The sequence below is a fragment of the Oculina patagonica genome, chromosome 9, assembly GCF_052425735.1.
Source record: "Oculina patagonica isolate OP01 chromosome 9, crgOcupat, whole genome shotgun sequence".
Taxonomy (NCBI): Eukaryota; Metazoa; Cnidaria; class Anthozoa; order Scleractinia; family Oculinidae; genus Oculina; species Oculina patagonica.
In genome coordinates this window covers 17766932-17784021 of record NC_135766.1, presented here as the reverse complement: position 1 = coordinate 17784021, position 17090 = coordinate 17766932, and the positions used below count along the sequence as shown (strand labels likewise).

Sequence of the window (17090 nt, the reverse complement as noted above, 5' to 3'; positions counted from 1 at the left end):
AATTTAGACAATAACCAGTTCGTTGCCCACCTGCTTCAGAACCATTTCGCTTTCGTACATAATTGCGGCAAATATCGTGTAATCCTGGGCATTTGCTGCCTCATTTAGCCTGTAGTGAAAAATCAGCTGCTTCGGGTCGTTTGTCAGGTTATCTTTGTTTTCTCGAAGGTCGAAGTAAAGCAAAGGGTAAAGTGTGTTATAGTTGGTTGGCTGAAGCTGGACTCCTGTATTGTAATCATTCGTTCGGTAACGGCAATTCATCACGTCGTTGAGGATTCGCAGCTTGAAATTTTCGTCATACTCCAGCTCAGGATAAAACTTGGAAGTACCGTACTGCAGCCTGCAAGTAGCGAGCTTTGCTGAGTCATCTCCGTCAATGTCAAAAGTGTCAAAAAAGTACGGGTTCTGGGTAAGAGTGTTTACTCTTCGGGTCTGTTGAATAAAGATGAAGACATGATTTGCGTTTTTAATTCCAGGACTTATCTGCCAAGTTCCAAAACAAAAGCAGTGCGTTGGCTGGTGCTGGGCTCCACCATTTCACTCATGTAAGTCCACTTTCTTGGTTTTAAAAAGTCTTCATTAGCAAGCATTTGCCCTTCACTCGTAAACCGAAGCAATGGAACCCACAGCTCAAGAGTTCTTACAACAATTCGCCTGTTCGTACCGTCGTTTTGCCAAATCAGTTCTGCATCAGACTGAAGTTGTATTTCAAGCTCAAGCGGCATTGGTGGCAAGAGCTTGTCACTAAGCTCTTCAAAAAAAGAGTACCTGTTGAGAGGAATGATAGTGTTAACCGTTAAACCCCCGTGGGCTAACGCCCCTCTTTGTATACTTCCATTGTTTGGTGAGCCTGCTGCTGTTCTTTCATCGTTTGCCGTATCAAGATACCAAAACTGGCTTTTTGCCACACTTCTGGAATAGTCATCGGAAAAATCCAACAAGTTTTTGATAAATATCAGCTTGTGAGCGTTGTCAACGTTATAAAGAGGTTTTCCCGCAGATTTTACCACAAGTTTATTTATCAAAGAAAAAGATCCATTAACCGGCGCTGAACGGGCGTCTCCTGCAACAGCAGCCCCATCTGCGGTTGCTTCGAATGTAAAATCTGCACGAATGTAAGCGTTGTACCAGTCGAACCAGTTGTCTCTGTCTGTCACAGAAAATTTGTAGCCACTTTTTGCCTGTAGCTGATTGTTTCCAGGAATTGTTATGGGCTTGTCTAACCCAAATCTCATGAACTCAGTTTTTTCCAAAAACTTTCCGCTTCTGAACATCGCTTCCAAAACCAGGTGTATATATTATCCACAAAAAAAATAATTTTCTGAAATGATTCGGTTCACCTTCATCTCTGCTTTTCTTTTCAAGATATTTTCAAGCTTTTGTCTCGACGTTTGGTTGAGTCCTTTCTCCATAGTTGCTTCTTTTTTTTTCAAAATATTTTCAAGCTTTTGTCTCGAAGTTTGGTTAAGTCCTTTCTTCACAGTTGATTTTTTTTCGAGAATCAGGTGGAAGAGTTTTTTTTCTTTTCAAAACTTGCTGAATTTTTTCCGCGCCGCGCTCTGCAACTTTTTTGGTAGTTTCAACTGCTTTTTCAGCAGCTTTTTCAGCGACTTTTTCAGCAGCTTTTTTGGCTGCCTCTTCAGCCTTTTTTTTCCCACTTTTTGCAAATCGTTTACCGATAGACAATAAAGTATCTCTTACGACACCGGTTCCTTTGTGCCGATATCTGTAGTGACCTCTGTCGTAAAACCTCGTCCATTCGCTTGGGTGGTTCATCCTATACTTTTCTCAAAAAATCATTCTTCCTCTTCAATAAAAATGCTCAAAGCGACAGGTTGATCGTTCAAAAAAAGGTCATTTCCAAGCCCGTCACTGATTCTGATTCTTATCGAGTTAATTCGGTATTTGTTAACTGGATGCCACAAGAGTCGACGAGGCTCTTTCGAAACTATGGATAAGATATTTGAAGAGTCGATGTTGACAACGTGTACAAAACATCGTCTTCAATGTTGTCAACAGCTCTTGAAACAAGGTCGCAATGAACATAAATCCAGTCTACCCCTCTCGTCAAGTTCGGAACATGATCGCCAACGTTGTTTGCATCGTTCAAGATTTTTTTTTCAAAACCAATAAGATCTGAAAAATTGCCTTCTCTTAAATCAAGCTCGTAATCCTTTGCAATCAAAATTGTGACTCTGTATGTCGTGGTATAAAATTAAGTTCAAAAATGTCTTTTGAATCATCAGTTTTTCCTGTTTGAGTTTGAAAAGCGCCGTTCAAGTCTTTGTAATCATACATTCCATCAGGAATGGTAACATCAGTCCAGTCTGACTCACTTTTTTTCTTCCATTTAAATTTGTTATTTTTATATTTTTCTGAAACATTGTACCAAGAATAGCTCATTGTTACAAGCTCGTTCATTGCCGCTTTGTACCTTTTTGAAGGGTCCAAAACAATTGGGGGGTTAAAGTGAATTTTAAAGTCATGTGGTTCATTTCTTGCATCACTCTTTTTTGCAATCGCGGAGTTAAGCAAAAGGTTAAGATGTTTCATCTTATATACTTATCAAAAAATTTTTTTTGCTTCTTTTGTTGTCAGCGCTTTTTGTTTTGTTAACATTTGCAGCAATAAAACTATTTGACTTCGCAACTTTTTCGAAGTGTTTCCTGCCTCAATTGACCCGAGGCTTATATAAAGTCTGTCAACAAGGTCGTTAACATCAACAACACCACTCCCCTCTTGATCTGGTGGTTCTTTTTCGAAAACTGAAGAAGATTTTGCTTTCTTTTCCCCCCTTCTTTCTAAAATTTCGTCTCGGGCTTTTCGTATGTCTGGAATAGTGTAACCGTAAAATTTCGATTTCGGGCTTTTCACGACATAGCCGGGGTTGTCTTTATTTTTCGTTAACATGCTGTTCAGCACCTGCAAATCAGTTGATTCTGATCCCTGAATTCCTGGGTTTTGTGGTGTCCCCCATTTGGCGCGTTCAACTGACTGAGACAAGTCTTGCGAGGGGGTAGCATCTCCATTTTTTGCATTATCATCATCATCATCATCATCACCTTCTGCATCATCATCATCTTCCTTTTCCGCAAGAGGTGGGGCTGGTGATGATGTTAATGGTGGTGATGATGTTGGAGTTTCGTCTTCGAAATCTTGGTCAGATTCCACCATCGAATAGTCAGGCACTTCTGGTGACGGCGGCGAAGTTGTCGGGGGCGTTTCTTCATCTAGCATAAAATTTTCACCAAAAGGGTAGTTAAAGTCAAAATCATCCAGGTTATAGTCTGGCCCTTCTTCAGCATCAGTTTTTTTTTCGTTCATCCGTTTGCGGTGTAAAGGCGCGGTCAAACCTTCGTGTCAGCGGTTTAAATACCTCCTCACCTGAAAGCTGTCCAAATTTTTTTTCAATCGCTTTGTTTTTCATTGCAGTAAGTATTTTTTCATTTTGCTGCTCAACAGCGGCCTTTTTTTCAGCAAGTGTTCGCCATTTTTTCATCGACATCTTTTTGCGTATATATATAACGACTAAAAAATGAAGATTCCGAATTACGATCCTGAGTTTTATTCGCAAAGTGCTTTCAAACAGGGGCATACAAGCATGCCATCTGACACTTTTCGCATGCTTATTTGTGGTCCAAGCAACTCTGGAAAAACAAACACTCTTTTACACATGCTTTATGAGCTTTTGGTTTACGACAAAATTTATCTTTGCGCAAAAAATCTTCATCAAGAAAAGTATCAGTTGATTCTTGACGATTTTGAAAAAAGAGTCAATCCTGAAACTGGTTATGAAGTTATCGAGGCAAACAACACCGTTATTCCCCTTGAAGAACTCACAGATGACAACCAAAAAATTGTCATATTTGACGACATGGTTTGTGAAAGCAATCAAAACGAAATCATCAATTACTTTATAAACGGAAGGCATCGTCAATGCAGCGTCATTTATCTTTCTCAATGTTTTTTCAAAGTGCCGAAAAATATTCGTGATAATTGCAGCCATTTTTGTATTTTTTCCTTTCTTCCAAGAGAAAATAATCGTATTGCAGATGAGCTTGGCATAGACAGAAATCAGCTTAATCAGGCAACTGCAACAAAATTCTCTTTTTTGTATCACGACGGCCATAAAAATAAAATAAATATTGACGAATATATATAATGGGTGCTTTCAACGGAGACACAGGTCATCCTTCAGACAGCTCTTCAACAACTGGCCCTCCCGGCCCCCCTGGCCCAAGAGGTTCGATTGGCCCTGCTGGGCATAAAGGCGACACTGGCCCCCAAGGCCCCCAAGGTCCTACTGGTCCTGCTGGTCCACAAGGTTCTCGCGGTCCTACTGGCCCCGCTGGCCCGAAAGGCGACACTGGTCCTCAAGGTCCCCAAGGCCCAACTGGCTCAAGAGGTTTCGTTGGTCAAAAAGGCGATAAAAGTGACAGCGGCCCAACTGGCTCTACTGGTCCTGCTGGTCCACAAGGGCCCCAAGGTGCAACTGGCTCTGCTGGCCCCGTCGGTGCAACTGGTCCTGCTGGCCCTGCGGGTCCAAAAGGTGAAACAGGTCCAACTGGTCCCGCTGGTGCCACAGGGCCTGCTGGGCATACTGGGCCTGCTGGAACAAAAGGGCCAAAAGGAGATGCCGGCCCAACTGGTCCTGCTGGTCCACAAGGTCCCGCTGGCCTAAAAGGTGACCCTGGACAAATGGGTGTTGTTAATCAAAATTTGGTAATGAACGACCATTCGATCAAACAGCTTGCAAATCCTGTCGGAGACCAAGACGCTGTAAACTTAGTTTCAATGCAAAAGTATGTTTCAACTCACTCAATTTCTTCAGGAGTAAACGAAAATTTGTTTTCACATTTGTTTTTTTCTGCATCTTCTTTTCAAGGTGTTACAAATGTTAACTCATTAACAGTTGTTGACAATTTTACCTCTGGTGTTCACTTACTCAAAGAAAGCGCTTTTCGTTTTAATTTAGTAAAATCTGGAAACAGTTTCAATTCAAGACTTAAAATCGGCCTAACCGGGTTGCCCTCTGGTGATTACACTCTTTGTGTTGAGTTTTTCTTCCCAGAAAGTGATCTTAACTGGAGTTTAAGTGCTTCGTCACCTTTTGGAAGTAACACTGTCAATTATCATACAAAAAGATTCAACAATCACACGCCAAAATATACGAGAACAATCATTCACTCACAAAAAAATGCGTCAAACAGTGACGATAAACTTTTTATTGACATAACCAATCCTGGTTACTCGGGGTCACAAGCAAGTGAGCAAGCTTATTTGATTGCTTATGGTGTAAAGGGTTATCAAGCGGACGTGCCAAGCGATGTTTTTGAAAAACCTTTTATTATTTCTTCTGGAGACATGGTGCTTGAAACGAATATTGATATGAATGGGTTTGAGTTAAAAAACTATTTTCCAAAAATATTGAATTTTGTCATAAACGGTTTTTATGATGGAACCGATGGTACAATTACTCTTGGGGGTGGTTTTCCCCCAAGTTCTGTTGTTTTTTATTCGGTTAAATTTAATTTTAATTTAAATTACTTTATTATGCCCGTTGATGGAAGAATTGAAGAATGGCAGTTTCTTATTTTAAGTAAAAAAGATGATAATGTTGTAAATGATGAAGTACAGGTGTTTATCAAGGTTCAAACAGAAAATGGTGGAAGGGGGTCAGCCACACGCAGTCCAACCGTTTCTAATTTCCAAAAACAGGACCTTGTTTCATTAGAAGCATCAAAAGGAGACAAAATTTCGGCCGCAATTTCAAATAAAAACGGAGCAATAAATACAAAAACAGGTTTGTTAAATTTAATAATTTTTGGTAAATATTAAGATGTACAAAAAAAAAACAATTTTAAAAGAGTCAATTTCCTGTCAAAAGGTTTGCGACAAGCTCTTTGTCAAAAGTTTTCAACTGTGCGATCGCCTCTTCTGACAATAAAATCACTGTTTGATTGTTTTCTTTAGCAATTTTTTTTATGTTGAAAAGTTTGTAAAGGTGGCCCAATAAACCTTTTAACTTTTTTTTTCCCACTTGTTATCAAAACTCCAGTTCTTCCTCGGCCCATCTTTGTGTATATTCCAATGTCTGCAAATGTTCAATTGGAATTCCTTTGCTTGCTCGCCCTCTCCCTCCTCACCCCCGCTCCCCTTTTTTTTTGTTAATTGAAGTTCATATTTTTTTCTTTAGCGTTTAGTGATTCTACACGCCAGTAGTCTTCCTCTATAATATCTGCACAACATTTGTGAATTTTTCCGTGATAGATGCCCTGAGAAGTGCTTTCTAACCGGGATTGAGTCATAAAATTCCTCTTTTGTGAAACTTTTGTCGCAATACAGGCAAATTGTTGCTTCTGAAAAGTAACTTTTTGTCGCCATGTACTCATTAGTTGCATTTGTTCAATTGACATGAAGCCGCGAGCGGCATGCAAATTTGTGCGTGGGTGTCGGGGTTTACCCGAATGATATTTTTAGACGTTAGTAAGTTGTTTTCATTCCTGTGTGCTTAAAATCTGAGTTCTAAGCACTCTGGAATGAAAAATCTATTGTTTTACACGTGCACAACTATTGTTCTTTTGATTTAATGCACGTGATATCAATTATGACTCCTTGCCGTCTAATTCAGTGTGGTATTTGTCGAATTACGTTGAGAGCGTGACGTGACAGTCACGGGCTTGTTTGAACATGTCAAGGGCTTGCCTGAACATGGTATGCAAATTTTGTTTTTTTCCGCGTGGGTAAACAAAGTCGGGGAATTTACCGTGACTCATCAACACTTGCCAAAAAACGAACTCCAGCTGCGATAAAAGCGTCTAATTCGAGGTGGTATTTGTCGACTTCCCTCTGTACTACTCACTCCGTGTTGACCCTATTCAGTTCCCCCAAACTTGTTCACTCTTTTGCCTGTTGGCTTTGTCGCTCATTGGTTCGCTTTAAAACGAACTCATTCGGGTTTTTTTTTTTCTTTAGTATTATAAATGCCTTACCTTTCTTGCAAGTATACTGATGACAGTCACTACACTTCACGTCGTTCCACTCATAACTGTGCTTTATACCAAGTGCGTGAACACAATCTTCATCTCTAAAGTTGTTAGGCTGGTTCTTGGCCCAAGCGGTGAAATTGCCAGGACCGCGGTCTGCCCAAATGAAGTCACCCTCTGTTGATTTGTCGTTTAATCCCAGCCAGGATTTCTCCCCGTTATGTCTATGCTGGATGAATACGTTTTCCTCATTGTTGTTTACATCAACTAGTACGGAATTTTCTTCGCGGCATTTTGACAATGCTGTCGTCCAATTGGCGCATTTCGTACTTGTCAAGTAGCAGAATCCGTTGAAATAGCTCCATCCTGGTTTACAAATATCTGCAAAAATACAACAAGTTTTCCTTGTCATATCAACGGAAAGGAACGTTTAATTTATTTCGTTGGATGTTAAAACGTTTTTTTTTAATTGATTTTATTTTTAGAAAAAAAATTAATTAAGCAAAAAATTTAGCACAAAAATGATTTCGAATGTTTTTCTGGTGTTGTCATTTTTTTAATTTCTAGCTTACAAGACACACTTTCATATAAATCTGAAACTGATCCATCCACTCCAAAAGACTAAACTGAGACTAACCATTGTATGTTATGTGCATGAAAATAACCAATATTTGATAACCACACAATATATGAGGTTCATTACTAACCTGTAAGGACAGCATAACTCACTGACACTGGGTCATATCTGGTCTCGTACAATTCCTTGACACAAACTCTAAATCCAGAGGCATTCATGTTCTGCAAATCAAACACAGATCTTTCAAAATAAAATTAATCATCCGTAGCCTGGGAAATAAACAAAAATGACGTTAGTTGCATGCCTTATATTTTGACCTGAGTAGTTCATATTAAGCAAAACGCGCATGCAAAGATATTAGTACGTTTTGGATAAGAAATCGAAGCAGCATTTTTTTGGTTCCTTCGAATATCTGCTCACTTTTCATCAGTAACAGTTTTTAGTTGGGGCATGGCCATGTAAATACTCCGTGTGACATATTAAGAGGACATATGCACAAATTTCAAACAAAAATGAAAATTCTTGGCAAGAGCCCTGTAATGGATTTCGCTCATTCTCTTACCATGGGTAGGCCTTAATATAAAATAAATCACAGTATACTTTGTTTGGCTAAATATCGATTTGTTTTCGAGAAAATCGATAATTCTAAAATCCAGCAAAATTGACGCTTTCGGAGCTCAAAATTTATGCCGAGTTTGTTAGCTTCGCGTCGAAAAATAAAGCACTCAGGAAGAAAAATACCTATTTAATATCGAAGAATAACATCAAATTAGTACGTCGAAAGCAATTTCTGCTCTTAAAGTCCTTTTATTTACAAAATATAATTAAGTTTATTCGACACACTTTTGATTTAATTCAAAATAGGTCAAACTTATCGCTTTATTTAAGTATGAGCGAAGCGAAATAAATGGCCGAAAATTTGGTATTAGACAGATAAATGATTGTTCTTTTCGATACTAAAAGGATTTCCTGGAGAATGATTTAGTGCGATGCTTTCAGATCTCAAAGTTGCTTAAAATTCGTTAATTTAACCACAGGGGGCCCAGACAAACTGTTTGTGTATGGCCTGTGCACATTTACATTTTTATAGAGAATGTATGGAATTTACCGAATGGTTTGTAGAATTGCGTAAAATGGTGCAAAACATTAACAAATTTGTGCTGAATAAATGTTAAGTTTCCTACCTTTTGTGTAGTGTCGTTCTTTTGGCTCAAAATGGCGAATTTGAGTCGATTGAAGGGTATTTTGCTTTCGCTGTTTACTATACATCTAATTATATGGAAAGGGTGGAAACTCCAACAGCACCAAAGTAGAACACTTCCAGCGCCGAGCCGATTTTCGACCTGATAATCCCATCGCACAGCTTTCAAACTACGCACCAGAAAAGAGGAAGGCTTGACTAATCTTCTCGTATCATTTGATCGAAAATTTATCCAAACGGTCCGGAACAAGCCCTCAAACGAAAACGGGTATCCAAATTTTTTAAGCCGTCCGAATGCGTAGCACCAATTTGTGGTGCCGAAGGGAAACGCTATTCCCCAGCCTCTTTGTGATTGGATACAATTGAACAATGGTCGTTCAAGATTTTGTTTTGTGGATAGGGAGGCAAAGGCAAAACAAATACTCAGTAGTATAGGGAGTGATGTCAATAGTGCGACACAACCTTAGGACCCTCGCGCAAAATATGGCATTTATGACGGCGATGCCGGAAGCGATGCATTATCATTTAAATATGCGTCATTGTAACTTGTCAGTGCGGCGAAGTAATTATGAAATATTTATACTGACTTAAGAAACGAGTAAGTACCTACATCTAGTCGGTATGAGTTCATTTTTAAAGCTAGCTAGCTTCAAAGAAAAGTCAGCGTTCATTTTTCAACGAAAAAATTTTTTTACAGCCCTAAAAAAATATCAGACTTTAGTCATCTCACCTAGTTGTTTTACAGAGATTGCAAAGCAATACACCCACATGTGAAACTCTCGTGCAAAACCGTTGTTGTGATTTGCTATTCTTATGTTAAGGTCCGACTGATTGGGAAAACCCCGCGAAGTTCCATCACGACTTTCGTAGCGCAGAAAATGTAGGCGATCGCGAGTTTGCGGAAAAGTGGGATTTTTGCGGGACATACGAATATGGCAAGGTACTCGTGCTTGAGTTCCTTTATTTTTCTTTCTGTTTTTGATGTTTTAAACATTTCTGGCTGCAATCACCGAAATAGTCCTCATTTTCTTTAACTTCTGAACAATCTGAAATCCTACACCTAGCCGAAGCTGGGCACAATATTCTTGTAACTGGAGAGGGAGGAACAGGGAAATCTTTCAGTGTGATGAAGGCTATCAACAGTTGACTGCTAAAGCAAGGGAAAAAGGTTTTCATTGTTTGTGGGAGTGGTGTTTCGGAAAGAGTGTATTTGGAAGTAAATAAACAGACGTCAACGGCGCACTCCTTTTACTTCGCCGCACTGACAAGTTACAACGACGCATATTTAAATGATAATGCATCGCTTCCGGCATCGCCGTCATAAATGCCATATTTTGCGCGAGGGTCCTAAGGTTGTGTCGCACTATTGACATCACTCCCAATACCACTGAGTATTTGTTTTGCCTTTGCCTCCCTATCCACAAAACAAAATCTTGAACGACCATTGTTCAATTGTATCCAATCACAAAGAGGCTGGGGAATAGCGTTTCCCTTCGGCACCACAAATTGGTGCTACGCATTCGGACGGCTTAAAAATTTTGGATACCCGTTTTCGTTTGAGGGCTTGTTCCGGACCGTTTGGATAAATTTTCGATCAAATGATACGAGAAGATTAGTCAAGCCTTCCTCTTTTCTGGTGCGTAGTTTGAAAGCTGTGCGATGGGATTATCAGGTCGAAAATCGGCTCGGCGCTGGAAGTGTTCTACTTTGGAGCTGTTGGAGTTTCCACCCTTTCCATATAATTAGATGTATAGTAAACAGCGAAAGCAAAATACCCTTCAATCGACTCAAATTCGCCATTTTGAGCCAAAAGAACGACACTACACAAAAGGTAGGAAACTTAACATTTATTCAGCACAAATTTGTTAATGTTTTGCACCATTTTACGCAATTCTACAAACCATTCGGTAAATTCCATACATTCTCTATAAAAATGTAAATGTGCACAGGCCATACACAAACAGTTTGTCTGGGCCCCCTGTGGTTAAATTAACGAATTTTAAGCAACTTTGAGATCTGAAAGCATCGCACTAAATCATTTCTCCAGGAAATCCTTTTAGTATCGAAAAGAACAATCATTTATCTGTCTAATACCAAATTTTCGGCCATTTATTTCGCTTCGCTCATACTTAAATAAAGCGATAAGTTTGACCTATTTTGAATTAAATCAAAAGTGTGTCGAATAAACTTAATTATATTTTGTAAATAAAAGGACTTTAAGAGCAGAAATTGCTTTCGACGTACTAATTTGATGTTATTCTTCGATATTAAATAGGTATTTTTCTTCCAGAGTGCTTTATTTTTCGACGCGAAGCTAACAAACTCGGCATAAATTTTGAGCTCCGAAAGCGTCAATTTTGCTGGATTTTAGAAATATCGATTTTCTCGAAAACAAATCGATATTTAGCCAAACAAAGTATACTGTGATTTATTTTATATTAAGGCCTACCCATGGTAAGAGTATGAGCGAAATCCATTTAAGGACTCTTACCGGCATATGTTTGACCGTAGGAAACCTGTGCTCTTAAGATTTATTGCAGCTGATGTGACAAATTTCAGATCAAATATTGTCTTAATAATTGCATTAATATTGTTGAAACATTCAATTTCACCTCGATCCACGTGGTAATGCCGTTATGAACTGGTGCCAAGTTTCCACTTTCAGTTGTGCTGTGATTGGCTGATATCAGAATTGTTGGTGTTGAGTTATAACTTCGTGTAAAATGCACAAACTGTGTAAGAAAACAAAATAATTGAACGTTCTTAATCCCATAGACCTGCAAACGTCCTTACAGCATAACATCTTTCTTGAATGCAAATGGAACGTAAATTTAAGGGAAAAGTTGACGCTTTATTAAATTTTTCGATGTTACGACGTCATTCCTTCTCAAAGTCCACCAGTATCTTACCTCACAGTAAGCGTTGTTGTTTTCATCTGTTGGTGGGTTTGTGTTTGGAAACTTGACAGAGCCATGTTCAGTGAAGAGTGGTTTGTGTAGTTTAGAAAACGCCAACCAATTCTGTGAATTGAAAAAAAAAAAAAAATAGATAAAAAAATAGATAATGTATAATGTGCTTATTTGCTAATACATTATTTGTATACGTCATTACAGAGACTCCAGAGGAAAAAAGCGTCCACGTTGGCACTTCATGTATATAATGGCTATCTTCTTTTCCCAACTGCCCTGAAAAAAGCTTTCACCCTAGCTATGAAAAACGAAATTGATAAACTGAACCTTGATATATTTTATCCAAATGTTTTGAAAAATCAAACATTTGATCACATACCACATTAATATCTTCGTGCTTTCCATCAAAGTTTTGCAATTCACGAAGACAGACTTTAAATGAGTCCTTGGTTACATCTTCTGTCCACATCAGCGCGGCATCATATTCCTTACCAATTCTTATATGTTCTGACGTCACAAGAACGACAGGAGCCTCCGTAAACTTGTCCTGCATTTGTGAACAAAGGAATGGTACAGTCATCTCTCTCAATGTCAGTCCACTCAGAAATGTCAGTTTGCTCAATTTATTCAAGCTTGATAATGACATCATTCGGTTACTTTTAACATGTATTGCGCTTTTGGACCCAGATATACAATTTATATCATTATTGTTATTATTATTGTAGGCATTAAAAAACAGATGATTACCTTGTTACTTTGTTACATAGTTTAGTGCAATGTCGCCGTTTTCGAACAAGTTAAATCAGAAAGAAACCCCGACACAATTCGGGCCAAAAAATATATTTACGTTTGCGAATATAAACTATATTTCTATAGTAACGCTACCTTTGGAAACGTCACATCTGCGCAATTTGTTCCAGACCACCATTTCTGGATCTTAATTATTCCCGTCATTCCTTCTGGCGGTGCTCCTTGATATGCCATATAATCCAGAGTTGCAAAAGGATTAAAGTTGTTTCCATTCCTCCCAGATTGCATGGCACACACAGTAAAATTCTCAGTATTGACATTCTCTGTCCAGGAAGTGATAGCGTGGTGGACTGTCACTGAATCGTTTAAGTTCATGTGGTTCAGTGTTATTTGTACATGAACTTCTTTATCCGGATAAAATTTGTATGGCGGGAACACCACTGTCTTGCAACTTGAATCAGACCACTTGGGAACACGAAGAAGCTTTTCACGGCCATGCACGATTGGAAAACCTGTAGTTGCATTAAAAAAAAGTGTTAGCATGCAAAAACTAAGAAAACACATTCATAGAGCAGTCCCCACATTCACCCTACAATAGCATGGTGAATACAGCTTATCAATTTGTAGTTTCCTTTGCAGCTATTACTTTGGGTCTGTTATTTAAGTCGTGACGCAACGTTGGTGGGGAGGTAGCGTCGCGTGAAAAGCCCAAATTTTCCTGCTTATGTCAAGAGCTAAATTTGAAACTTACTGTAAGTAAAACAGATGGATTGATCTATATGTGATTTGCAAAGTTTTAAGGAATGTTAGGCTCACGACAAGTTTAAAGCAAGGCTCTCAATAAGAAGTCAATGCAGTTTACTTTAATGCACTGGTATCAAAAAATAATTGACTTTTTTTTTTCTTTATAACCTTCCAGAAAATCGCAGTCTCGCAAAGCCGAGTTTAAGATATAACTATGTAGCTTTAAAGACGGTATCTAGGCCTGCAAGGCTAAAGCTTTTCACACATGAGTCTTTGCTTACCCTCGCAGCTGCCTGGGTGATACACGGTATTACTGTCTAGTCCCCTGCAATAACTTAATTCATAGAGACATTTGTTGGCGTAGGTTGTTCCATTAGAGGTGCACACTGGATCCTGATCAGAAGGACAGTCTTCGTAGCACACACAGCGAGCTTCATGAGCACTAAAGGTTTTACAGACTCCAAATGATGGGCAGTTTACACCAAGGCATGGATTCAGATCTGTAAATAAAAAAAGAGAAAATAGCTTTCTTTTGAGCTAAGCAAGAGTCGATCGACAAAAATGAACTTTGTGGACTATGGATTTGATATTTTATCATGGACAAAATTACCCACCTCCAATCACAGCATAGCTGACTGACAGAGGGTCATGCTGATTTTCTGTTCCAGTTAAATCTCTTACGCAAATTCGCATGGATGTCAGACCAACTTCCTATAAATAAAATTTTGTACTTGAAATTAAAACAAAATAAACAAGTGCGACCTTTATTTTTTTCATTTAGAGATTCAATTCCGAGGTGCAGGAATCTATTAAATGTGAAGCAGTCGTTTCTTCTGATTTTTACAATGAACATTTAGTGTATGACATAATCGTCAAATTTTCACCCAATTCGTGTTTGACTATTTTTTTATCTTTGAAAACAAGTATCTTACCCCCACCCAGGCTGTGATGATGATATTTTCCGGCGGAATAGAATTCTTCACCTTCCGGTCATAATTATGGTGCACTGAGACCAGGACAGCTGGGGACGCGTAAAAAGTGGTGTTATACGGGACTTCCTGTCAAGAAAAGAAGAGAACGACAAGCCGATTTCAATCAACTCCCTTTATAACGGGCACCTTCGGGACCACCATTTGGTGTCCCTAATAAAGAAAGTCCGTAGTAGTGAGGGTTATTTTCAATAATTCTTTATTAGTCGGGACTTCAACTCCTGTTCGTAATAACGGGTTGTCCGTAATAGCGAGCTGTCCTCAAGGCGAGAGTTGACTGTTGACAACACATGACATCTCGTATTACTCTTTAAAAGAAAGAAAGATGACACTTGTGCAGTTTATTTGCCACCTTACCTGCTTCAAATGACCCTTCCAAAAGTCTTGCAATTTACAAGACAGAAAGCGTACATTGGAATGCCCATTGTATTACTTTTGAAAAATGGTATAGATTACTACAAGCAAGGCGAGAGTTGACTACATGTAGTTGTTTCGTGTCATTATTGCCTTATGTTAGAAACCTATCAAATACTCCTACCTGACAAAAACCATAGTTGTCCTCAGCAGTGGGATTTCCATTGTTAGGAAAAAATGCTTCTCCTGACAAGGTAAAATTCAGCTCAGAACCATTGCCAGTATATGCAAACCAGTCCTAAAAAGAATCACATTGACATTGGTTGATCATTATTGTCTGATATTTCTGACCCTGACAAAGGATTCAAGCGATAAAAAATACAGAAAATCTCGCAGCTACGAAACTATGTTTAAAATAAGTCAAAACTTGCTCGTGGCAGTTATAAAGGTGAGATTACTTACCACAATTGTATCCTGGTGTTTCCCATCAAAAGCAAGGAACTCCCGGATGCAAACTTCGAAGGCACCAGCTTTCACGTTCTCCAACCAGACATACATAGCATCACCAGATTTTGTATCGCGAGTGTACTTTTCTGAGACAAACACGGAAGGTTTCCCATCAAAGCTCTGAAAATTTAAAATAATAAATAACGATTAATCCATACATTGTCCGACCTACCCCTAAGCTTTCGTGCGCTCTTTTCGTACTATCTCAACAGAACCACAAAGGATCAAAAACCATCGAAACAAATAAAGCCCCTCTACGACGGCCACTTTGCTTATAATAAATGCTTTTGTTAGCTTGATATTTCAATTAAACTTAGTTTACGGTTTTAATTCCGACGATCGATTCTAAGATCAATGCATCTATTGACAAATGCCTGTAAGTAGTGGGTCGTTTCATATAATAAATGGGCAAGTAGTTATTTGTTTCTTGTTTACATAAGCAGACTAAAGTGTATAAACAGACTCAACTCAACTGGTCGATATCAAAACATTTTTACAGCGGTGCCACAATACTAACATTTTGAAACTCAAACTTGACAGGTACATGGATATAGCAAAAAAATCTCTCAATAATTATACTTTCAGTTCTCATCACCTGAGATTTATTCTTTTTGGGAATTTTAAAGTTGTTTACAATTCTTCGCGTTCGTCAGGAGAGTCTATCAATATAGTCTTGTAGACAAAAACTATTTATCAAAGCCATCAAGTGAATGTATTCCTTTAATCTATATATTTGAATAAACAACGGCTTTTAGCTCCGTTAAAAGTGTTGTTATCAGAGGTTCATCATAAAGGGATATCTATTATATTTGGGTTCATGAAAGCAAACTGACATTAACACTTTATCCGCGGACTTAAAAAAAAACTGTCACCGACTAGATATGTCAACAGCTAATTCAATACTGAACCATAAGCTAAATCCGTAATAGAGGTCAGTCAAACTTAATGTTAATAATGAAAACACACTTTAAAGTAAGACATTTTAGCGTAAAGACCTTTTCACTTTTCTCGACTGCAAATAGACTCGCAAAAATTATTCGTCTCTAACAAAACCAAGCCTAGCCTGGAGTTTTTATAACTCCTGTTTCGAAGCTTTTTATTCCCAGAGTTTCACCAAAAATGTTTAAAAGCAAACTGGTTATGCTTAACTTATGCTTCCGGCATTTTGACACGCATTTCAAATGTAATTGTAAGAAAGTGTTTGTTTGCTTTAAATTGGTATCTTAAAACGTTTCTGAGTTTAATTTTTGCAGGCGAGTCATACAATTTGTAGTAATCTGACTAGCAAACTTTGCCCGATTTTTTCAAATAAAAGGACACTTAATGCACGATCTTACCTGTGAAAAGGTTACTTTCTCGCATTTGCTTTGTGTTGTCCATATTCCATTAAAAGTAACACTGCCATGTGTCATTTGTGGTTGATCTTGGAACGCTAGCCAGTTGATGATTCCAGTTCCATTTGATCCAAAGCCTGACTCACGTGCACACATCTCAAATCCACGTGTACTTACGGACTGAACCCACACAGCTGAAGGAGAGTGAACACGTGAAAACTGCTCCCCATGGCTCAGTGTAACATGAACTTGAACCTTTAACAAGTAATATCATAAATAAATAAAATGTGTCTTTTGCATTAAAATCAAACCAATAATGGAGTAACAGATGATTTGAACCATGGATTAAGAGTTTCTGTCTGTTTGAAATAAGGAAAATAACCTTTAGTTTTTTTTTTTCAGTCCACAGTAAAAATTAATTAATAAAGTTAAATTTTCTAGGCGATTTGCATCAGCCAAAAAATATTTTTTTTTTTACAAGTAAATATATAAAAGGCTATTGACTGAATTAAACTTTTTAAATCTGCTGATTCCCGGTGTGGTAAAACATTCGATATTTTCCTTTTTTATCTCAGATTTTTGTTAAAGTAAATTTTGAGATGAAAAAAATAAATTTAATAAAAGGAATACTTATACAATCAGGGCAAACGAAGGGAATTTTTTATTTTTCCATGAATGGGCGGATCTAGGTTCCCTTAAAAAAGGATTGGGGTGGATAAGTGGTGAGGGGGATAGAAGG

At 38.3% G+C, this 17090-nt stretch overlaps 1 protein-coding gene across 1 annotated transcript in view; it reads right to left on the bottom strand.

Moving 5' to 3' along the window:
• LOC144666320 (uncharacterized) overlaps positions 1–17090 on the bottom strand; it is a 34858-nt gene that overhangs the window by 12770 nt on the left and 4998 nt on the right. The window contains exons 3-14 of the mRNA XM_078527719.1: positions 16355–16606; positions 14973–15137; positions 14695–14808; positions 14100–14225; positions 13782–13878; positions 13449–13667; positions 12559–12935; positions 12053–12220; positions 11674–11784; positions 11377–11496; positions 7694–7784; positions 6993–7367 (exon numbers count right to left, since the gene is read on the bottom strand). Of these exons, the coding sequence (XP_078383845.1) occupies positions 6993–7367; positions 7694–7784; positions 11377–11496; positions 11674–11784; positions 12053–12220; positions 12559–12935; positions 13449–13667; positions 13782–13878; positions 14100–14225; positions 14695–14808; positions 14973–15137; positions 16355–16606 (2215 nt within the window). The remainder of the gene's footprint in view (positions 1–6992; positions 7368–7693; positions 7785–11376; positions 11497–11673; positions 11785–12052; positions 12221–12558; positions 12936–13448; positions 13668–13781; positions 13879–14099; positions 14226–14694; positions 14809–14972; positions 15138–16354; positions 16607–17090) is intronic.